The 25,342-nt window shown below is 38.9% G+C and overlaps 1 protein-coding gene across 1 annotated transcript in view; it reads left to right on the top strand.

Moving 5' to 3' along the window:
* The window catches only part of RAB2A (RAB2A, member RAS oncogene family), an 85,316-nt gene extending 60,874 nt beyond the window's left edge, over positions 1 to 24,442 (top strand). The window contains exons 6-8 of the mRNA XM_019421268.2: positions 737 to 848; positions 21,116 to 21,184; positions 23,246 to 24,442. Of these exons, the coding sequence (XP_019276813.1) occupies positions 737 to 848; positions 21,116 to 21,184; positions 23,246 to 23,341 (277 nt within the window). The 3' untranslated portion in view covers positions 23,342 to 24,442. The remainder of the gene's footprint in view (positions 1 to 736; positions 849 to 21,115; positions 21,185 to 23,245) is intronic.
* The last annotated feature ends 900 nt before the right edge of the window (positions 24,443 to 25,342 follow it).

Genomic DNA, 25,342 nt, shown 5'->3' on the forward strand with positions numbered 1-25,342 from the left:
AAGTCTGAGGAGTCTGTTCTTCGTCCTTTTCTGTGTGCTTAAAATCTTTTGTAATAAGAAAACATTTTATACTAAAGCTTAGAACTTTTTACAGTAAAACACACTCGAAAGACTGCTACTCTCCCCCCACCTTACCAGAACGGTTCCTGTAGGATAAAAGTGAATCCCGTGCTTTCCCCCAAAACTCCTGGCCTAGACTTTCGTTTCTTTCTCTATATCTCTGTTAACGATTTTATTAGGAGTGAAACCAAGTGAGATTAATAATCTAGTTAGTGTTTCCTTAGTGCTTTGGATTTTATTGAGCAGTTTCCTAGAGCTTCTGAAAACTGTGCGATTTGTTTTTTAATCACATTCATAGAAACTCAGTCTGACTGAAAGATGAGACTAGTGTAATTCAGATTTTTATTTTGAATAAAACTGTTGCCTTCTTTGGGAACCCACTATACTCAAAAGCAGAGTGTTGGGTAGACGCTCCAAGTAGGTTTCCCTTGCTTTTAACGTTCTAGAAGTCCGACTCAGAATCTTTCTCCTGTTGGATTGTTTGTTCTTTGAAAGTGAGCACTGTGCTGTAACTGTTTTGACCTTCATAAGATCTAGAATGATGCAGTTGATGGTTATGTGGTAAAAATTAATTGAAAAAATAGCACAACTTTGAATCTCATGGTACACTTTCCACAGCTGCCTCTGTTTATACTGTGTTGGTTAATAATGTGGCCTTTTATTTCCTTATATTTAGTGATTTAGAATCTAGAAGAGAAGTAAAAAAAGAAGAAGGTGAAGCTTTTGCACGAGAACATGGACTTATCTTCATGGAAACTTCTGCTAAAACTGCTTCCAATGTAGAAGAGGTAAATAAATGGCCCATTTAAATGTTCATCATCTTTTTTACTTAATTGGAATGTATTGTATGCTTTCATATTCACTTTTTGATGTCTCTTCTAAACCTTTTTAGTCTTTATTATAGAGTAGGAAGATTCCTTCTGTTTGAAATGCCTTGTCTTACAGCATTCGTCTTAAATCAGACTCCTAAATTGTATTCTGAACCTTCTCTCTAAGCCAAAATGCTTTAACACATCTTTGTATATATTTATCCTGAGAGGGAAAAAATAACACTAATGAAATTTAGAAAGGTATCAAGACACTAAACATTCGTAGCTATTTGTATCTACTTTTTCTTAAATAGGGAAAGTATTCTTACTGTGTAGCATGCAAAGCATGGGAATTCTGCCATCTTTAGTAAAATTTAAAGTGTCTCCGTTATTTTCATTGATCAGCCTGAACTGCTACAAGTTTTCTAAACACATCATGTTCTTTCATGCTTTTTGTATTTGGTATGGTATTTATATACTATACATAGATGAGTAGGCAGTTAATTCTCTCTAAGGTAAAAGTATTGCCACATTCTGTTTTATAACAGGCAGGAAAGAGGCTGGGGCACCTGGCAAGCTCAGTCAGTGGAGCATGTGACTCTTGATCTTGGGGTTGTGAGGTTGAGCCCCACGTTTGGTGTAGAGATTTCTTAAAAACAATATCTTTAAAAAAAAAAAAAGCAGGGAAGAGGCTAAGAAAATAAGTAATTTGCCTAGAGTAATGCCACCTTCTGGGTAAGAATCTTAGCAGCAGCTGCAAAAAGGGACTCTAGAAACTAAATGATTTAAAAATCTCCTTTTTCTAAGGATAGCAGAGATGAGGTCCTAGACAGGAGCTAACACAATGCCTTTCATGTAGTAAACAGTGAGTAAATATTTATTAAGAACGTACTTGGAGCTCTTTGAATTAACTTTTGAACCCAGAAATAGACTACAGTTATTCAACAGCATTGATATTTTTGCTGGAAAATTATTTCTTAGGTAAGATTTTATTTATCTCTACTTGAAGAGGTGCTCTATGACTGTCCTCAATGCATTTCCTACATTTCCTACAACCACCAATTAATGCTTTACCAGTTGCCAGTAATTACAGTTTGATAACGTACAAAAGTAATATTGCATTTTGCACAGCAAATCCAGAAATTTGTTCTGCCTCTTTGTTCAACTTAGAATAGACATGTAAAGGCACCTGTTTCAGAGAGGTACTCCTTTACTAGAGGTGTTCTATTTGAAACCATAAGGGCCGATGTGTTGTGGAGATTGCAAGACCTCTGAAACATATCCTTATTGATTGTTATTGATTTTCTTATTTATTTTGAGAGCCCTAAAGCCAGAACTGTCTACATTTAGTTAAAAAAACAAACAAACTAACATACTATGAGGCATCTGGCTGGCTCAGTGAGAAGAGCATACAGCTCTTGATCTCGGGGTTGTGAGTTTGAGTCCCTCATGGGGTGTAGAGATACTTAAGTTAATAAAACTACTCTGAAGTCGGGATGACAGAGCATCTACTACTATAAAGTACTCCCAGATTTCTGGCTTTGTTTCTGATGATTTTGTTCATTTTTCTTATTCGTAACCAGGCAAATTACTATTGACATTCGGCTGACCACTTAAATAAATTCCATTAATGTTTTGTTTGGCAGCACTTATTACAAAAATCCTGTATATGTGGTTAATAATAATTACATACATTTTATCTTGGGGCGCTGGCCCCTGCGTGGCTCAGTCGGTTAGGCGTCCCAGCTTTGGCTCAGGTCATGATCTCACGGTCTGTGGGTTAGAGCCTTGCATCAGGCTCTGTGCTGACAGCTCAGAGCTTGGAACCTGTTTCAGATTCTGTGTCTCCCTCTCTGTCTCTGCCCCTCCCCCACTGGTGCTCTGTCTCTCTCAAAAAAAAAAACCAAAACATTAAGAACAATAATCAATCAATCAATCAATCAATCTGGGCGGGAATTTCCCATACTCATGAGAGAACTTTAATTATGTAAATTAATCTGTTTCAGATTCTGTGTCTCCCTCTGTCTCTGCCCCTCCCCCACTTGTGCTCTGTCTCTCAAAAAAATAAACATAAAAAACATAAATAAATGAATGAATGAATGAATGAATCTGGGCAGGAATTTCCCATACTCATGAGAGAACTTTAATTATGTAAATTAATTTGTCTCTGAGAAGCCAAGGATATTAAGAAATAATCTTTTTAAATCCCATTTTAAAAGATCATAGACAAGCATTACATAATACAATCATCCATGCGATTTTACCTAATAGCTAAAAATATTTCATGATAAAGTATTTTGAGAAGGTGGAGGACCATTCTGTGATCCACAAAGAGCAAAATCAAACCTGAATCTCTACATGACTTAGGAACTTATTGACCATGAAAGCAATAACCAAAGGGCTTCTGCATCTAGAAAAAATGGGAGTGGACTTCCTCACCTCTTCCACCTGCCAACTAAAGCTAAAACTCTGAACATTATATGTAAAACAATTATAAGAAGACCTGAAGGTGGAGAAAACACCATCTAGAGACCTTGGGATCTGAGGAAAGTGACACAGCAGTGATTTCCCTTGGTTTTCTTCAGATCAGGTGCTAGAAAAACTGGCAATCCAAAAAGACCAGCAGGTGCAGGGGGAAAAAGAGAAGCCTACCTTCTAGTCAAAGGTCCAGGAAAGCCTGTTAGCAAGAAAATAACCATTCTACTACAGCCAGACATGACAGAAAATAATGGTGCTGCTTCCACCATCAGCTTGCTGTAATAAGGTTCTCCCACACTCACCATTGTCCTGTGGGATTGGGGTCAGAGGAAGCCAGCAAAAGTATAGGTTTAAAAAAAAAATTTTTTAATGTTTATTTTTGAGACAGAGAGTGACAGAGCATGAGCGGGTAGAGAGAGAAAGGGAGATACAGAATCCAGAGCAGGTTCCAGGCTCTGAGCTGTCAGCACAGAGCCCGACACAGGGCTCAGACTCACTAACTGCGAGATCATGACCTGAGCCGAAGTCAGACGCGCAACCAACTGAGCCACCCACGTACCCCAAAAGTATAGGTTTAAATAAGATCCAGAGTCTCATAATGTAGAACCCCAAATGTCCATATTTCATTAGAAAATAACTCTTCAGAACCAGGAAGATCTCAAACTGAATGAGGGAAAAAAATCAATAGATACTAATAGTAAGATGACAGAGACGTTGGAACTATCTGACAAAGATTTTTTAGGCAGCCATCATAAAAATGCCTTAACAAACAGGAGCATGCCTGAAACAAGTGAAAAATAGTCTCGGCAATAGAAATAGAAGTAAGGGGTACCTGGGGGGCTCAGTCAGTTAAGCGTCTGACTCTTGATTTCGGCTCAGGTCTTGATCTCACAGTTGTGAGCTTGAGCCCTGCATAGGGCTCTGCACTGACAGCATGAAGCCTACTTGGAATTTTCTGTCTCCCTCTCTCTCTGTGCCTCCCTTTCCTTCTCTCTCTCTCTCTCTCTCTCTCTCTCTCTCTCTCTCTCTCCCCCTGTCAAATAATAATAATATAATAATAATAATAAACATTAAAAAAAAGAAATATAGGTAAAAAAAAAAGGACCAGATAGAAATTTTAGAACTGAAAAATATAATAATTGACAAAGAAAGGTTCAGTGGATGAGATCAACAGCAGAATGAAGGGGACAAAGGAAAGAAATAGTGAATTGGATGATAGACTAATAGAAACCACTCAGTCTAAACTACAGAGAGAAAATGGACTGGAAAACAAAAATGAGCAGTGATTCAGGGACCTGTGGAGCCATAACCCAAATTCTAACATTGTGTTACCAGATTCCTAGAAGGAGAGAAGAAAGATGGTCCTGAAAAAGTACTCAAAGAAATAACAACTGAAAACTTTTCAAATGTGGCAGAAGATACAAACCTACAGATTCAAGAGGCCGAGCCAACTCCAAACAGGATAAACCCAAACAAATTCACACCAAGCCAAACTTCTTCCATAGTCAAATCTCTGAAAGCTAAAGACAAAAATTATGAGAGCAGTGAGAAACACCTTACCAATTCAATGCCAGCAGATTTCTCATTAGAAACCATGGAAGTCAGAAATATACAGCAATTTCAAGAGCTAAAAGAGAACAGTGTTCAGGATTCTAGAACTAGCAACAATACCTTTGAAGAATGAAGAAAAATGAAAACATCAGATGAAAGAAAAGTAAGAATTTACTAATACAAGATCTGCTACAAAAACAGTGACTAGTGGAAGTTATCTAACAACTGAAATGATAAAAGAATCTTTGAAGGAATACCAGTAACCAAAAGTATGGATAATGGTATATATATAGGAAATATCATAAACCATGGCAGAGAAAGGGGACATCAGGGGAGGTAAGGTTCCTATGACACTCAAATGACACTAGTAGACTGTGATAAGTTATATGTGTAGATATATAAAGTGTAGATATATATGTGTAGATCTGTAAAGTCTATATAAAGTTTATACATATAAGTGCAATTCCTGGAGTACCTGCTAAAAAATTTCCAAAGAGATACACTAAAAACTAGATAAATCAGTATGGAATTTTAAAAAAGGTTCAATTGGGGCGCCTGGGTGGCGCAGTCGGTTGAGCGTCCAACTTCAGCCAGGTCACGATCTCGCGGTCCGTGAGTTCGAGCCCCGCGTCAGGCTCTGGGCTGATGGCTCGGAGCCTGGAGCCTGTTTCCGATTCTGTGTCTCCCTCTCTCTCTGCCCCTCCCCCGTTCATGCTCTGTCTCTCTCTGTCCCAAAAATAAATTAAAAAAATGTTGAAAAAAAAAAAAAATTAAAAAAGGTTCAATTAACCCTCAGAGAGGCAGAAAAAAGAAAACCAAAAACAGCAACAAAAAAATCAAAATGACAGACTTAAGCCCTCACATAGCAATAATTATATGAAATGTACATGATCTAAATACACAAATCAAAAGAAATTGGCAAAGAGGATTAAAGAACAACGATCTGGATGTCTACAAGAAACTCACTTCAAATATAATGATTCAGGCAAGTTGAAAATAAAATGATTGGAAAAAATAGATCACACAAGCATTAATCAGAGGAAGGCACGTGTGGCTCTCTTTAGACTTAACAAAGAAAATTGCCAGAGACAGAGTAGGACGTTATATAATAATAAAAGAAGAGTCTGCCAGGAAGACCTAGCAATCCTAAATGTGTATGTACCAAAGAATACAGCTGCAAGATAATGTGAAGCAAAAACCAATAAAGCAACTGGAAATAAACTAGACAGTGGAATTAAACTAGAAATCGATAGCAGCCTCCAATTATGATTATGGATTTGCCTATTTCTCCTTTCAATTCTGTTAGCTCTGGTTATCAATAAGTGATAACTGGAAAGAAAATCTCCAGAAATTTGGAAACTGAACAACACACACTTCTGAATAATCTGGGCCAAGGGGATGTCTTAAAGGAAATTTAAAAATACATTGAACTTTGAATGAAAATGAACTACAACATACTATGCGTACTCAAATAGGAATTGAAGACTTCTCAGCTTACTAAAAAGCATCTACAAAAACCCACAGCTAACATTAGGCTGAATGTTTTACTCCGTAGATCAGGAACAAGGCAAGGATGTCTGTGCTCATCATTATTCAAGATATTGGTGGAAATCGTAGCTAGTGCAATAAAGCAGGAAAGGGAAATAAAGGCAGAGAGGAAGAAGTAAAACTTTTTATTTGTGGCTGACAGGATTGTCTCTAGGAAATTCCAAGGAATTTACATACACACACAAAAGCTAGTTAGTAAGTGAGTTCAGCAAAATTACAAGATACGAGACAAATATATAAAAACATAGTGTATTTCTGGGGTACCTGGCTGGCTCATCAGTAGAACATGTGACTCTTGACCTCAGGGTCATAAGTTTGAGCCCTATGTTGCTCATAGAGTTTACTTTAAAAGATCTATTGTATTTCTGTGTATAGCAATGAACACCAAAATTTAAAATACAATACCATCTATAATCCCACAAAAAGAAAATGAAATACCTAGTATAAATCTAAAAATAACATGTACAGGACAGGACATGTGTGCTCAAAACTGCAAAATGCGGATGAAAGAAATTAAAGAAGATCTGAATAAATGGAGAGACATACTATGTTCATTGTTTGGAGTATCCTACCTAATAAAGATGTCAGTCCTTCACAAATTGACATAGAGGTTTAACCCAGTTCGTATCAAAATTCCAGTAAGATTTTTCTGTAGATATTTGACAACATTTTAAAATACAGGTAGAAAGGCAAATGACCTAGAGTAGCTAAAACAATTTTGAAAAAGAATAAGGGAATCACTCTTTGATTTCAAGCCCTAATGTACACTATGTGATACCAGTAAAGGAACAGATACATACGGCAGTGGGACAGAATAGAGGATCCATAAATAGACCCCATACAGATATGCCCAGCTGATTTAACAAAGGTGCAGAAACAACTCACAGAGGAAGATAGCCATTTCAAGAAATGGTGTTCTAGGAACAATTGGACATCCATAGACAGAAAAAAAAAATGCATCTTACACAAAAACTAACTCAAAAGAGATCATACTTTTAAATGTAAAACATTCAGGTACTTACTTTTATGGGGAACAAGGAGAAAATCTTCATCTAGGCATGTAGGCATGCTTGTCACTAAAAGCATAATCCATAAAAGGAACAATTGGTAAGTTCTTTAAAATTTTTGCTCTGTGAATGATTGTGGTAAGAGAACAAAAAGGCAGTCTACCGACGGGGAGAAAATACTTATAAGCCAAATATCCAACAAAAGACTAGTATCTAGAATAAAAAACTCTCAAAACGCAATAGTTAAAAAAAAAAAAGAAAGTCCAGTTAGAAAATGGGCAAAAGTTGGGACCAGAGATTCATCACAAAGGACATGTAAATGGAAAATAAGCACTTAAAAAGGTATTCAACATCACTAGCTGTTAGGAAAATGCAACTTAAAACATCCATGATAGCACACTACACACCCATTAGAATAGCCAAAATAAAAAAGCAACAATATCAAATGCTGACAAGGATATGGAGAAACTAGATCACTCATACATTGCTGATGGGAATGTAAAATGATATGGCCACTCTGCAAACAATTTAGGGATGCCTGGCTGGCCCAGTCAGCAGAGCAAGCAACTCTTGATCTCAGGAGTCCTGAGTTTGAGCCCCATTTTGGGGGGTAGAGTTTACTTAATAAAAAATAAATAAATGTTTAAAAAAAAAAACTAGGGGTGCCTGGCTGTCTCAGTCAGTGGAGCATGCGATTCTTGATCTCCGGGTTGTGGGTTCAAGCCCACGTTGGGTGTAGAGATTACTTAAAAATTTAAAATAAACCTAAACATTCAACTACCTACCAGTTGTATCTCTGAGCACTTATCCCAGAGAAATGAAGATTTCTGTTTAACCCAAAAACTGGTACGTAGATGTTCATAGCATCTTTATTCACAATAGCCAAACACTGGAAACAACCTAGATGTCTTTCAACAGACCAATGGTTAGACAAAGCGATACAGTACGTCCATCCATACCATGGAATACTACTCTACAAGTAAAAAGGGAGGGACAATTGATACATGCAACCACTTGGATGAGTCTCCAGAAAACTGTGCTTAGTGAATAAAGTCAGTCCCAAAAGGTTGCATATTGTATGGTTCTATTTATATGATTTTGATTTTGAAATGACAAAATTGGAGAAATGGGAGCAGATTAGTCACTGCCAAGTTTAAGGAGGGTGGAAGGGAAGTGTGTATTGTTGTAAAAAGACAACATGAGGGATCCTTATAACAGAAATGTTCTGTATCCCTTTGCAACATTTCGATTATGACAACGTACTATACATTTCCAAGATGCTGCCGTTGGGGGAAACCAGGGAAAGGTTACACAAGATCTCTTTGTATTATCTCTTAAATCTGCATGTGAATCTCTAATTATCTCAAAAAGTTTGATCAAAATACACATACAAATACACATACACAATAACCACATACAAACAGCTTTAACCTATTCTTAAAGATCATAGTGGCAATTAAAACAAAAAAAAAATTAAAGATTAAGAAGCCTCACAGTTCTATTAAAAAATACTAATTTGAGAATATGGAACACAGTTATAAAAGCTTAAGTCATATTTTTTGAATTTACAAAGAACACATTTCTTTTTCAAATTATTAAGTTATTAATTTTTTGTTAAATATGGCTCTTTGATGAGTCTCTGTCACATTTCTGCACAGAGCAGATTTTTATACAAACAACCAGGTTCTTCCATGTTAAACATTATGAGTTTTAGCTTATGCCTAACAAATAATAAAGTTACTGTTGGGATTTTATTATGCATACATAGGCTTTCTTAGTAAGATTGCTCAGAAGTAATCAAAGAGGGAATTATATTAATATTTAAAGCAAACTCAGTTCATTCATGACCTTTGTGTGTGTCACACTTTAAAACCCAATTAGGTATATCATTAAAGAGTATTTTTATGACGGTATATGTTTATGCATTAGTTTATTTTTCTACATCAGCTGTATTAAAGCGTTTTGGTCAGCTCACAATAAGATTCATGGCACTGCTACTTTAAATCAATTTAAACAGTTGTCACCATTTAAAAAAGTAAACCCATATATCTGTCATCAGGCTTTAGAAGTTATCACCATTTGGACATTTTGATGATCTTGTTTTATTATGTCCTCTGTTTTTTAAGAAATTCCAGAAATATTTTACCTATAAATATTTCATTGGCAGTGATTTAAAAACCTACAACGCGATACCATTATTATACCTAACAAACATAGCAGTAATTCCTTGATAATATCTGATATCAAGTATGAATGGCATGCTTTTTATTTCATTCAGCAATTAATGTTGGAAAACAAGTACTTAGTTTCTCCGAGGTCAGAAAAGACTAACAGGTGTTGTGTCTGCCCTGAGAAGAGGGAAGGAGGAGAGCTAAGCATTTCTCCGGCATCTGCCTTGTGATATGTGCTCAGTGCCAGTGCCTGTGGCAGGAAAGCCAACACCTCAGTGGGAAAGGACACAGCTCATAAAATTGCAGTATACTGTCTCCAAGATGTGAGCAAGAATTAGCCAGCTAGAATTAGGGCGAAAGAGGAATCACGATGAAACATAAGAGCTAAATATGCTAGTTTTACGGGGTCCATAGATTCTTAGTGGCTCAGACTCGGCATTGGAGCACATAGGAAATTAATTTCAGGGACGTTTGCTCTGAGTACAGTGTCTTCTGTTTCTTGCTTTCTAAGGACTTGGATTCGCCTAATCATGCCATCCTCCAGGAGAGAGGCAGTTTAACACAGTGGGTTGAACCTCATGCTCTGGGCTCAGACAGGAATTTCTTCTCAGCTTACTGCCTAACCTTGGAAGGCCCATTTCTGGGAAAGTGGATCATATGAGGAGTTAAAAGAATGAGACAGCTATTCTAGGGGCGCCTGGGTGGTTAAGCATCCAACTCTTGGTTTCAGTTCCGGTCATGATCTCACGGTTCATGAGTTCGAGCCCTGCAACAGGCTGTCTGCTGTCAGCACAGAGCCTGCTTCAGATCCTGTCTCCCTCTCTCTCTGCCCCTCCCCCACTCGCTTCTCTCACTCTCTCTCTCTCTCTCTCTCTCAAAACTAAACATTTACCAAAAAAAAAAAAAAAAGTTTTAATTAAAAGGAAAGGATTTTTTTTTTTTTTCCCCCCAAATCAGTTGTGTTTAGAGCTGTGCTTCTCAGATCACCTAGGAATCCTGTTGAAATGCAGATTCCGATTTGATAGGTCAGGGTATGGCCTGAAAGCCTGCATTTGGAAGCGGTGGTCCAGCGTCATCACGCTGCTGCTCCTAGGCAGGCTTTGGGGAGTGTAGAGACCATGAAGTTCATTCAGCTCTGTTACCTAACAGAAGAACCTGGCCCACTGGTGTCCTTTCCTCTTCCTCAGAGACATTCCTTCAAACGTTTTCATCCTTTTTCTCTAGTGATTCTTGGCTCTCAGCACGTAATTGCATAATCAAATTTCAACCATTTGAAAAGCAAAACCTGTCATTCCCAGTTCTTGGATGGTCTCTTCCATCCTCTAGTAAGTTCCATCTCTGTTTCCTCATTCTTTTTGACACCTCAGTTCACAGGTCGACTCCTCTACCTTGGCCAAGGTCACCCTGCACCTCCTAATTGCCTATCCTAACAAATGCTTTTCTGTTCTTACCTTAAACAGTCCCTTAGGGATATTTGAATCTTCAGTAGCCTATGTCCTTTTTCCTACCCCTTCATAGTCATGTATTCAGTTAATGTATATTGCTTTCTACTTGTGTCTTGTTATTTCTACTGTTAAATCTCTCTCCAGGTTGTACATTTTTCAGTCCTCTACACTGGTTCCTCTGAGATCTTTCAACACATGAAAATTGAGTGTCGCTCCCCAATTTTATTAAAAGCGTGTGGTGGGTTTTCCACCTCTTCAGAATCAAACTCCTTAGCTTGGAAGACAAGTCCCTTTATTTGCTAACACCACGCGATGTGCTTTCTATATTAAACTACGAGCTCATCAGCTGGGTGGTGCTCTTTAAACCCACCTCCGCAGAAAGTGCTCTCTGCCCTTGGAATGCCCTTTCTTCCTACCGTTTCTTTCAGGGATATAATGAAGCCTCATACCTCCTCTTGGAATGCCATGACACACCCTCCCTGCCCCCCCCCCCCCTTCCCCACCAGCCATCACGTACGTGCACACACACTTAAAAATTGTATACTCTCTTCTCTGTGCTCATTCCAGTCTCCTCCTGAGCATGAATTTATCTTTAGGTCTCTATCATGACACTTGGCCACGTTCCTTGAAAACCCAGGCTGTCTTTTCATCTCTGCATCCCCAGCGCCTAGCACAGGGTCTCCCCTGCACGGGAGACAACAGATGTTTGCATGATTCACTATTTATTTCATTACTTCAGCCTTGTCTCTCTTACTTCAGTCTTTAATCAGGTTATGCTTTGGTCCCACTGGTTAACATGTAGGTGGAATTCTGTCCTAAATTTACTTTGCCCTAAGCATTCTAAAAGCTGTGTGATTTTTGAAAACCCAAATGATCAGATTGGCTCCTCCTGTGATCAGGAGCTTCCTTCAGTAGCTGCCTAGGGTCTTTGTAGTTCGAAAAGATTTTTTTTAGACCCAGGGATAAATGTAGCAAAGATTATGGCAGGCTAGGAAAAATACCCCTTCCGAAAAGACTCATGCTAACTTTCTGATGATTTCACAATACCCCAGAAGTGATGTATTATAATTATATATATGTAATTATATATATAATTGTGTATGTGTATATATATAATTATATATAACTGTATAAATTGTTTTGTAAATTTTATATATAAATATATATGAAGTTATATATAAATATAAATATATATATAAATATATATTTTTCCTGTAATTCCTTCCCTGGTTTTCTCTGTGTATTTTTGCAATAAAGTAAAATTTAATTTTCTCAGAGTTGTACATTACCCAAACTCACAGTATTCTATTTCCTGTGAGACCTACTGGTGATTGTGGTGTGAATAGTGGTTAGACTTTCCATTTTCTAAACAGTGTCTCTTTATCAGATATTCTCACTCTCTTAGCCATTTTATGGGTTATTTTTCCCTATACTCATCAATTTTACTTAGAATTGAAAGTTTATGGGAAATCAGAAAAGTACATAAACATCAAAATTTTTTGAGGCAAAAGTCTAGTAATTTAAAATATCTTAAACTATTAGGGTGCCTAGCTGGCCCAGTCAGTAGAGCCTGTGACTCTTCATCTTGGGGTTGTAAGTTTGAGCCCACTTTGGATGTAGAGATGACTTAAAAATAAAATCTTTAGGGGCGCCTAAGTGGCTCAGTCGATTAAGTGTCCGACTTCGGCTCAGGTCATGATCTCATGGTTCATGAGTTCGAGCCCTGCGTCAGGCTCTACGCTGTCAGCACAGAGCCTGGAGCCCACTTCAGCTTCTCTGTCTCCCTCTGTCTGCCCCTCCGCTGCTTGCACTCTGTCTCTCACATTGTCTCAAAAACAAATAAACATTAAAAAAAATAAAATAATAAAATAAAATCTTTAGGGTTGCCTGGCTTCTCAGAAGAGCATATGACTCTTCATCTAGGGGTCATGAGTTCGAGCCCCATGTTGGGGTAGAGATGAGTTAAGTAAATAAACTGTAAAAAATCAAATCTTTAAAAAAATGGAACATTGGAAAATCAAGACTGGAAATTCCTGGCTTAGCTGCTAACGTCCTAAAAGATAGAGCCAAGATAATAGCTGAAAGCACAGTCAGCTAACGACGCTCAGACAGATTACGGCAACTTGCCAAGCCATCCACACAGATAGGATAGGTGGATTTCTATGTCTAGGGAAAACACATGACTTGTGTAACTAGAAAGATGAACAGTTTCAAAGCCCTTCGCTAGTATTTGTGTCCTGCCCCAGTACTTGAAAACCAACAGACTCAATTTGCATCGAGAGGACATCTTACTCGCCTTGGGCTGCCTTCTAAGTGGTGGAACAGGCGTTGCCGTAGAGCTGGAATGTGGTGTGAACTGAAGGCTTAGTTTTCCCCTTCACCCTGTTCTCAGTGCCAAGGCTACCACACAGCTTTCCACGGGAAATTTGACTTGACCTTACGAGGCTTCCAGCATCCTTTGAGGAGTGTTTAATTTAATAAATGTTTGTTACTCTCCTCGCCTGGTTAGAAGATTTTGCTGACTAGCAGCAGTTCCTCGCCCCCTTGTTTGGCCATCACCCTTAGGGAACTTGAAGGATCATCTAAGCCAAGCTGATTTTGAAAGTTATAACCATTTTTTCTCCTAAGCCAAGGTAGCTAAACATTACTGGAGAAAGTCATGCTGATAAGTGCATATCACACACTTACACACTCACACATTCATTGTGCACATTCATACATAGGCACACAGTTATGTAGATCAACTGCCAAGAATTTCCCACTTGTATGTGACATAAGCATTAGAATTCCATGTGTCTAAAACAAACTCTTCATTCTCTCCTTGAAATGTGATTTTTTTTTTCCTTTTTTACTTACCTCAGTTCACAGCATACCCGTCCATGTCAGTCACTTCAGCTAAAACTGGAATCATCCTTCAACACCTTACCATTCTTGCCCTGTTCTTTACCAAGTCCTGTTAATTTCTCCAAAGTAGATATTAAGTTTGATCTTTACTTTCCATTCTTGTCACCACTGTTAATTTGGCAGGCCTTCATTTCTTACCCGGATTATTGGTTTAGACTGTACTGGTCTCCTTGTTGTCAGCCAGCCTTTCTTCAAAGTAAAATAATAAAATAAAATGAAACATAATATAAATGAAAATTCCCTTGAGTTGTGTTAAAGCTAAGAAGTGATCCTGATAAAAGGAAGATAAATATGGACAGGACGTTAATCCTGCTAATCTTGCTACTGCTGCAGTTGTGGGTGGTCTTGGGCGAGTCATTTCTCCTTCTGCAGCCCACTCTTACAGAGTCCTCCCTCTATAAAATGAGAGCTTCTGTAGATCAGTGGGTTTAGCAGTGGCCCTCTTGCTTCTAATGAAACACAGAAAACCGTGAAAGAAAAAAGCAGAGGGGCGCCTGGTGGCTCGGTCGGTTAAGCGACTGACTCTTGATTTTGGCTCAGGTCATGATCTCACAGTTAGTGAGTTTGAGCCCCACATCAGGCTCTGTGCAGCTGTGCAGAGCCTGCTTAGGATTCTCTCCTGCTACCCCTCCCCTGCCCACACACACATACCCTCTCTCTCAAAATAAACTTAAAAAAATAAAGACAGAGGAGGATATGCCATGAAAAATGAGGAGGAAAGAGCAGGTTCATAGGGCTCTCCCTACTTCCTTCTTCACCCCAAGAGGTGGCCCCTGCATGAAATATAATTTGAAAGCCATTGTATTGGATAATGTATGTATGAGTTCTCTCTCAGTGAAACTAAAATAGAATCAGAACATTCTTTTTAAGTTCATTTATTTATTTTGAGCGAGAGAAAGAGCAGGGGGAGGGGCGCAGAGAGAGAGAGAGAGAGAGAGAGAGAGAGAGAATCCCAAGCAGACTCCATGCTGTCAGCACAGTACCTGACACGAGGCTCAGTCTCACGGTGAGATCATGATCTGAGCCGAAATCCAGAGTCGGATGCTTAACCAACTGAGCCACCCAGGCACCTCTAGAATCAGAACATTTTAAAGTCACAGAATTTGAAGGAGTTTTGTGTTTAAACTGCCTAATCTTGAATTCTAGTCTAATGTTCTTTTCACAAGACTTCCCTGTCTTTGCATATTTAAGTCTGCTCTCAATATATTTGATTCTTCAGTACTCACTATACACATTTTATGTTGCTCACTTTATTTTCTAAGTTTATTTTGAGAGACAGCAAGAGCAAGTGGAGGAGGGGCAGAGAGAAAGGGAGAGAGAGTCCCAAGCAGGCTCTGCACTGTCATTACAGAGCCTGATGCAAGGCTCAAACCCATAAAACCATGAGATCATGACCTGAGCCAAAATCAAGTGTTGGGACGCTTAACCGACTGAGCCACTCATGCACCCCTCTCGCTTACTTTTTAAATGTTTGCTTTTTATTTTAATTCACTGAAGAGTATCAATCACTATTTCTTTCCTTGAGTCTGCAATGTGTCAAGGCACATTCACATACAGCACGTGTACCCTCTTCTGTTGTCCCCACACACCATTGCCCGCACACCTTCCTGATGGCGAAAGCTAGCAAGAAGTGAGTTCTTAACTATGCGCCAAGCACTGTTCTCAGTGGTCTGCGTTCATCCTCCCAAAGACTCTATGACATAGGCACCATTATTATCCTCATGTTAACAAGAGGTGAAGCAGTGGGTCCAGAGCAACACCTCCAGTAAGAGGTGGCACTGGAGCTTGAACCTGGACGGTCTGGTTCTAGAGCCCCACTTGTGGCCATTCCGCTAGCCTTCCTGGCATAACTGCTTCATCCCACAGAGTTTCTTAGAAACAAATGAAAGAAAATACATGCATTTCCGTATTTTTATACATACTGTAAATTTCTTCCAGAAATAATGCAAACTTGTGCAAACGACTTAGCGGGTTGACTGGCCCATAGTGAGTACTTAGTAAATACCGGTTGTCACTAGATTCAGGTGTCAGATGGACACCTGTAATGTTCATGGCATTGATTAGGAAATGAGAGGAAAATTAAACAGCATTTTAGTTACTTCGTGTTTCCCAGTTCCCAAAAAGAAAGTAGACTCACTGATTTCACAGGATACTTTACTGTCTAGCATCTATTCAAGATGTTTATTTTTTTTTAAAGATTTTGTTCTTAAGTAATCTCTACATCCAACATAGGGCTTGAACTCACAACCCCGAGATCAAGAGTCGCGTGCTCCACCAACTGAGCCAGCCGAGTGCACCTGTTCAAGATGTTTAAACGAAACTAAGATACTTTGATTTATTTGGAATTCTTACCTCGCAGATGTTAGACATTTTTTTGTTGCCACCAGATGGCAGCATGTTACATAAGGAAATAATTTAAAATCTTCTACTCTGTTGCAGACAATTTATTTTCACTATTTTGCTTTAAAAACTGTTAAACCATAAGAAAAATGACATATTATTACTCTATTTTCCCCTTTGCCTCTATTCTGTCTCGTCGGCTGTGAAGAAAGGCTCTCTTAGCACGTTGTCCTTGGCCTGCATCTGGGCCTGCCTTAGTCCCGCCCTGCACACGTTCTCCCTCTGTCAGCGTGGAAGGTGTATTTTTCCTGCATCTTCAATAGAGATTTAAGCCCCTGTGCTCAGATTCTCCCAACTAAATTGTTTTAGTTTGGCAGCAGTAGGAATTGTATCCACCTCTCCCCTGTATCTTCCATAGTACCTAGGGAAGTGCTGAGTCTAAGGTAACAATTTAATAGGTGCCCTTTCACCCAAGGGTGAAATGACAAATGATAGGCTATGCATCAGCTTGTGTGTTGAATATTTATTTGAATGTAATGCATATGTAGTTCTTTATGGTTATGTTTATTTTAATGTTTGCTATGGAAGTCACTGAAAATTTACTTAAATTTGGGTATTAGGACCATTAGATAACTGCTGCCAACGGTTGAAAGATTAGTGTCAGAGGTGGAAGGCAATTGATGGCTAACGAAGGTGAAGGACTGACCGTGGCAATTAATCAAAGTAGGGCAGAGAGGGAGAGCTAATGGTGAAATGAAGAGAGAGTGGGGCCTCTGATACTGGCGTGAGTCCCGGGCAGGAAAGCAAGAGGCTCACCAAATGCACTTGGCTACCTGGAAATCTGTTTCTGCTTCATAATTGTGGACCTGCCTAGATAGTGTTTGTTTCACAGTGCCGATAACAAAATCCTTTGACCTGGGTTTCTCAGCCAATGTTTTCTTCTTCTTCCGCAACCTCTTTGTTAATACTCAGATTTGACTGTCGTTCTGATGTTCCTGCTTACCGTTCCGACTGATGGGTCACAAAGCCCGCGGTGATCTTGCCTTGAAAGTATTGCACTAATGTTAAAACTTTTCTGTAGGTGTGCCATCAGCTTGCTTCATTTTTCTGATAATAAATAGGTATTGCAGATTGATTCCCTAGGTTACAGCCTCTCCTTAAAGACGAGCCATCATCAACAGCGCCATACTCCATCCACCATCGGGAGCTGTGAGATTCCACAAGTCTGCTGCCCCCACAGCTGCCGCCCTATGCAGGCTCCCCCATTGCCTCTGCCTCTGATACTGCACATGCTCATCCCCGCCTCCCACTCCCAGACACGCCTTCACACAGGCTCCCCTTTTCTTCCCCCTGCCCCCACCTCAGAATTTGTTTGTATAGCTTGGGAAATCGAAAAAGTGAAACTGGTTAAAATTGGAAGGAATTTCAAGTTTAAGACTGTCCTGTGAAAGCACGATGAGTTTTAATGTAAAGGTTTGTAGTAGTATCTAGTTAAATCATTGCTCATTGCCTCATTTTTGTCTGTGTTCTAGAGGCATTTCACATTGTTACATCTCTGCCTTGAAAAATACATATGGGGACTGCTTTTTAGTGACTAGAACAAAATGAGCAATTAAAATACTAGCCAATTATTGTAAGAGGTATGTCTTGTCTTTCCGACTTCTTAACGTGCTTGCAGCTTTAGGGGACAGCTATTGTCTGTAACACCCAAGGCTCGTATCTTAGAAGTTTCATTTCGTGGCGAATAAGCCTTAACAGTGTTTGGTTAATTTCATTATATTTGGGGATTCAACAATTTGTCTATAGCCGTAGACTTTTAAAACACGTGCACTGATGTCTATATTATATTGGGTTTTAAACTGAGGACTCTTTAAAATTAATCATTAATTAATCATTTAATAATACATATTAAGTATTATTAATTTTGCTGCCATGTAGATAAAACAACCCATATATACGTGTGTGTGTTCTTATATATGTTTATAACACCATATATGTTATATATGCCTGGAGGGGGTGGAAGATATTTCAGTGTTTGCAATATATAATCATGAGTTGGATGGCAAGTAAATGTAGCATTGTCTGAAGACGATTTCATTGAGATGGTGGGAATCATGAAAGAAAATATAACCATTTGTTATATTTCAATTGTGATGAAATTAACTACGTTTTTTCAGATCCAAAAGACATCTTAAGTTCATTGGGTACAATTGTTCTTAAAGCTACTTAATCAAGTATTAAGTACTATTCATGTAATAAAATTAGAAGTGACTTAGGAAATTTCATATAGCGTATCTCTCTGGAGCCAGTTTTTAAAATAATTCATCAACAGATTAGGAAAAAAGTCCATTTATTACATAAATTGGCACAGGTAATGACTTTCATGGTACAAATGCCTGTTTGTATGAACTCGTTTATGGGATCCTGCAGTTCTGTCTGATGTTCTAGGGAGATGTACACATGCGGGTGTCCCTTCAAGGATTTCCAGCCCTGTGAATTTATGAATCTGTTGACTTCAATATTTAGTTAGCCTGGTTTCTAAGGTCATCGCCATAATTGACATGTTATTGGAAATAAAGTTAAGTTTTCCTTTATTTATAAGGGTTAACTTCAGTTTTGAAGAACGTGAATCAATTCATAGCTGGCCGGAAGCCAGTGTCTCCTTCACGTCGCTGTAACTCAGCACACACACGAAAAGCGCACTCGCTTCCTGAGTGCCTTGTGAATCTGCAGTGATTAATTCTTCTCATTATTTTGCTGCAAATTCTCATGACCCTCTCTGATGATTCGATCAGCCACTTAGAGTTTATGCATATTCATATCTCTGCGCTCCTGCCGCAGTCGCTCACGTCTCCTTCGCTGACTGGTGTGTTCTTGGTGCAGTAATTGAGCCGCAGTAGATTGATTACTCTGGGGAGCTGTAAGGCCTTTAAAGGTGAAAACATATCAGTCCTGTTAATTAGGAAACAAAAGCTCCGGTGGCAAGTTCAGCAGTCAGATGTTTCCAGTGTAGAAAAGACGAAAGGTATGATTGGTTCCTCTCCAGGAACCTGTTTACTTTTTAAATTTGGAATTAAATCTGTATCAGTGCTAGTGGAGAATAGCCTGGTTTTGTGGATTTTCATAGACTGCCCACTGAAGAGGACCTGGTTTATAATATTAATACTATGATCTGGGAGCTCTCAGATCGGATTGGTTGGAAAGTGAGTTTATAAACCCCTTCTGTAGCATTGGCAATATTTATGTAAAATGCCTTAATATTTATTTTTTATTTTAGTTATTTTTTTTAATGTTTATTTTTGAGAGAGAAAAAGAGACAGAGCGTGAATGGGGGAGGGGCAGAGAGAGAGAGGGAGACACAGAATCCGAAGCAGACTCCAGGCTCTGAGCTGTCAGCACAGAGCCCGACGTGGGGCTCGAACTCACGAGCCGTGAGATCATGACCTGAGCCGAAGTCGGACGCTCAACCCACTGAGCCACCCAGGCACCCCATAGTTAGTTATTTTTTTAAGTAATCTCTATCCCCAGCATGGGGCTAAAACTCACAAACCCGAGATCAAGGGTCAGTCACATGCTCTACCGACTGCTTCATATTTTATATAAGTATAGAATGCTTGTGGGTTAGTTTTGGTATTTAGAGGCTTAATCTGGTTTAGTATTTTAACACTGATTTTTTTTGTCAACTTAGTAGTTGCTATGTGGAAAAAGGGTGAAACTTTATTCAGTGTGGCATAAAAGTTGAACAGCTTTTTATCTCTTTATCGTAAGTTTCCGTTGATTCTTTCCCTCATAAACTGTGTGTTAAGTAATACATTGTCCTGACAAAAACGATCCTGTGTGGAACAGTGGCCTCTGAAAGTAAACTCGTTTCAACATGGAAGCCTTTGGAGTTCATCCTCACTGACGTCTTTTCCTCATGTGTGCTCTTCTCATGTTATGGTATTTCTGCGGCACATCCCCTCCCCGTCCCCCAGGGATGAATTTTTCTTTTGGGATATAGTTCATACACCATAAAATATGCCCTTTTTCAGGGTACGATTCAGTGGGTTTTAGTGTATTCACAGAGTGGCATAACCATCATTACTGTCTGATTCCAGAACATTTTTATCACCCCAAAAGAAACCCCATACGCATTAGCAGTCACTCTCCATTTCTCCTAATCCCAAGAATCTACTTTTTCTCTCCATGGGTTGACCTGTTCTGGACATTTCAGTAAATGGAATCCTACCATGCGTGGTCTTTTATATGTAGCTGCTTTTACTTAGCATGATGTCTTCAAGGTTCATCCACATTATAGTATGAATCAGTACTTCATTTTTTTTTGAAGGCCGAGTAATACTGTATTATAAGGTTATACCACATTTTGGTTTTCATTCATCAGTGGACTAACATCTGTGTTGTTTCCACTTTTCGGCTGTTGTTACAAATAATGAACATTCATATACATCCTTGCCTTGTTGTTGATCTTGATCTTTAGGAAAATGTTCAGTCTTCACCACTTGCTGTGATGTTAGCTGTGAATTTTTCATAGATGCTATTTATCAGGTTGAGGAAATCCCCTTGTGGTCCTATTCTGTTGAGTGTTTTTATCATGAAAGGTTGTTAGATTTTGTTAAATGCGGCTTCTGCCTCTTTTGAAGTGATCATACGGGTTTTCTCTTTTATTCTGTTGGTTAATATGGTGTATTACATTGGTTGATTTTCTTGTATGGAACATCATGATATTCTACAGAGTTTTTATATAATGTTTTACTGTTGTGGTTTTATATAATTTGAATCAGTTTCTCTACTTTATATTTCAGGCATTTATTAATACAGCGAAAGAAATTTATGAAAAAATCCAAGAAGGAGTCTTTGACATTAATAATGAGGTATGTGTGTGTGTGTGTGTGTTATTGGCTAATATTAATTTAGAATTGAATTTTAGTTACATAGATTCATGATTTTCTGTTCTTTTTAATTCCTAAAATGAATTTATGACGTCAGTTAACACACTATGATCATCTAACCAAAAATTTGTTATGTTTCTAATGGGTAAATGTTTATGTTCTAATAGAGCATCACTTTCTGAAAATGGATTAAAATAAGTAACCCTATCCATTTATTGCAAGCAATGCAAAATAAGATAAATCCTCCAAAGAGAGGAGAAATTCTACTTTCATCCACACGTCCATCTGGTGTCATCTGCTTTGGGGAATCCTTTTCTAGTGTGTAAATGCCCATACTACGTTACTAATGCAAGATGCTCTCTCTGTTGTCTAGTATGAAAGAGGGACATATCTAGTTTGGAAATTACTCCCTGTATAGCATCGTATGTTTTCATGAGACTAATATATGTAATTGGCAATTAGCGTTGTTTTTGGTTTTGTTTTTGTCCTTTTTGTAGAATTATTTTGAGCCAGTTTTGATGAATATGATTAGGATAAAATATAAAGCCTCGAAGCATACAATCCAGAGTGTTTACCGAAGGGCATCGTTCTGACCTAAATCCCCACTATGCATTTATTCTTATTTATTTCAGAATGTTTATTGAATATGTAGTATATTATTTAGTCTTACATAAATATCTTTGCCATTCCCGTGGTGAGACTTCATGCTTCCAAGAGAAAAACCCTTAGTCCTCCTACAGTTGGAATTAGGAAAGCTTTGTGTTAGAAATCCTTTACTGCACGTGTGGCTCTGGGCCTGTACATGAGCGAGGTTCTTCATTATTTGCCTCCATATTCTTTGCTAAAACAGACGACCGTTTGCCTGAGGTTTCCAGAAAGTACTCGATTTTCTCATTTCTTTTAATTCGGAGGAGTATGTTTTCTCAATCCTATCTTCTGAGCTTACGCGGCAGAAGATTTTGAGTTAATTTAAAGACGACACCGTGCGGAGACTAATGCCGTAGAAACTGAACAGCCACTGGGCCTCTGTTTCAAAGGGCACGCTCACTGTTTCTGCCTGGTTTCATATAGTAGCTGACTGCTTTGCTGTGCCTGCCGCAGCTTTGATTGTAATGTGCTGTCAGGAGCCAACAGGCTGTGCGATTTATTTGGCCCGGTGCCAAGTCTGACTCCTTGATTCCTCAAGAAGCTGCTACCAGCCCAGAGGGGGCAAAACCAATGAGCCATAGGGCATGCTTTTTATTAAAGAGGAGTCAAAAGAGCGAAAAGAAACCACATCAGCTGCTGTCAATACTGAGCTAGTGCCAGAAACCCCAAGGCCACTACCGTTGCAGAACAACTGCCAAGCACTATAAATCTGAGATTTACTGTGACGTCAAGTTTCCTTAAGAGCTTAATTTCTGAAGCTACCGTATTACTTTGCTCAAAGTGTTGTATTTTTAGGTAAAACCCACTTGAGGGAGTGCGGGTTAAGACAGAAGTGTGAGTTTGATGAATGAAAGAACTACTCTGTGTGTGGCTTCTTGGCAAGCTGCCATGTCTTTGGGGATCATAGAAATTATTGATGACACAGAACACTCATATGCCCTTAGCCCGTACAGCTGACTCAACACGGAACAGAAATGCCGTCCAGAGAAAAGGCCTTACGTTGTATCGTGGAGCCGCGCAGACTCTGCCTGCGTTTCTCTCTCAAAGATTACCGGCAGACCCGCTCTCAGACAGTTTCTCCGTCGTGAGAATGCCCTGAAGGGCAGCGCTGCCTGGTTCCCGTTTACTCCTAAGTACCTGGTGCGATGAGGAATTCTTTTCAGAAACATTTCCACAGGATTATTCTTAAAAGGAAGGAACATCCCAGCCCCTGGGAGACACTCCTTCCGGTGTTGCGAAAATCTGCTTCATCCGTATTGTTTTTCTGAGTTGTTGGGTAAAATCATGTCCTTGGGAATTCCACGGGGTTCTTTAAATGTAGTTAAACCATATTATCTGGTTGGATCCCGTTAACTTTTTTCTTTTTTTTTTCATCCCTTTCCCCTTTTATTTCAGGCAAACGGCATTAAAATTGGCCCTCAGCACGCTGCTACCAATGCCACACACGCGGGCAATCAGGGAGGACAGCAGGCCGGGGGCGGCTGCTGTTGAGTCCGTGTTTACTGTCTCGCTGCCCCAATGCGGCCACTCACTTCCTCTTTCACTCTGTCCTCCTGCTCAGCTGCGACATGAAACTGTTTGAAATGGCTTTATGTCACAGGAGACTTTAATCCTTCAAGTTCTTGTATAACTTTGAATAAATGGTTAATGTTCACTTAAAAAGACAGATTTTGGAGATTGTATTCATATCTATTTGCATTTGATTTCTAGGTCAATTGATGTGATTATTTTTGTTAAATGTTGTCTTGTGCCCTTACCTATGAACTGAACTGTATTAAACACTACAGAGTCATCTTGAGCATTTTAAATCAGTTTGTGTGGTTAGGTTTCCCAACACCCGTGGTGACCTAATGTTTAATATTACAGAACTGTCCTCAAGAAGTTTGTCAGTTTTCAAGGCTATAAGGAAAACCAGGACTCCTTTAATTCTGTATTTATCATTTACTTTCTGTATATACAGTTTAACCTGCTTGGGTGTAATTTGCCAAGCTTGAATTCTTTAATGCATTTGCATAAATTCTATACTGTTTAGAGCTTAAAGCTACAGAAGCATTGTTAGGAATTGCTCGGACACTGAATTTTAAACTTTTTGACATTGTTAACAAGCATGTTCATCCTTTCTTGTCACTAGTCCAAGAAAATATGCTTAATGTACATTTACTAAAGGCTATGTGTGCGTTAACCTGTTTTAATGCCAAAAGTTTGCTGTATGTCCACAGTTTCTTTAAGATCTCTTCGGAAAAGGATTTGTTTGCCTTAATGAATACTGTCGGGTAAAAACACAGTATAATGAGTGAACTGGGCAGAAGCACGAACTCCCTACACCTGAGCGACTCCAAGAAGAATGAATGTCCACATTTAGATGGCGCATTGTGAGGACTTTAATCTTTCCTTCAACACAATAATGTTTTCTTTTGCTTTTATTCCCATGATTTCTAAGTATATTTTTCATGCAGGACAGTTTTTCAACCTTGATGTACAGTGACTGTGTAAAATTTTTCTTTCAGTGGCAACCTATAATCTTTAAAATATGGTAAGCATCTTGTCTGTTTTGAAGGGGATACGACAATAAATCTACCAGATGGAAAATCCTGTTGAAAGTAGAAAAGCTTTAGTAATTTACTCAGTGTGGTGGTTTTTATCCTTTTTTTTTTTTTTCTCTCTCTCCCTTGGTCTATAATGAAATTGTTACAGCAGTGCAAAATAAAATCCTATGTATAAAAGTGTTCTTTTTTATTATGACCACATCCTTTTTTAATGTCTTTTTGTAGTCCACGCTTTTACGCTTATTTAAAAAGCAGATCTTTTAAAGGGTCAGCATGTTTAACACCCTTTGTGAAAATTTTGCTTAAACGTGATCACCCTCTTCAATACTGAAATTCTTTTGGTTGCTGACGATGGAAGGAAGTATTTCCTACTTCTCGGTGAGCACAAAGGTGCATACAAACTATAAGAAGGGTTAATAAAGAAGTTCTAAGTATGAACCTACTTTGAATGCCCTCACTTCAGCAACTCTCTGCAGGTGTTCCCTGAAGATTCAGCAATAGTCTGTCAAAGGTCTGACATCACTCTTGCGGGAAATCACCTAATGTTATCTTGGTTTGATTTCACTAGCTCCTGGAGGCCAGAGGGACAGGTGAGAGAAAATCAAGTTTCCCGAGTATTGTTATTATCAACTTGTCTTTCCTTAACGTGCACAACTCAAATGTACTGCTCTTAACAATTCACGCTCCTCAGTGATGAGTAGAAGAAGTCGGGGCAACATGGGCTTGTTATGCTCTACGCCAGGAAGGGGATGCGTCTTTGGAAACTGCTGTTTTTAAGCCGTTGTTAACTTTTCCAAAAGCTTAACGTGTTTCTTTTCCACGCTGTGTCCCCTAAGCGTAAGAGGGGAAACTCCTGGTAAAAACAACAGCAGATGAGCACATGTGTTTTCATACCCTAAGGAAACACGGAGCCCTCCTACGGCCCCTACCGCAGCAACCTTAGTCG

The sequence above is a fragment of the Panthera pardus genome, unplaced genomic scaffold (genome assembly GCF_024362965.1).
Source record: "Panthera pardus isolate Hobbes unplaced genomic scaffold, ASM2436296v1 HiC_scaffold_7, whole genome shotgun sequence".
NCBI lineage: Eukaryota > Metazoa > Chordata > Mammalia > Carnivora > Felidae > Panthera > Panthera pardus.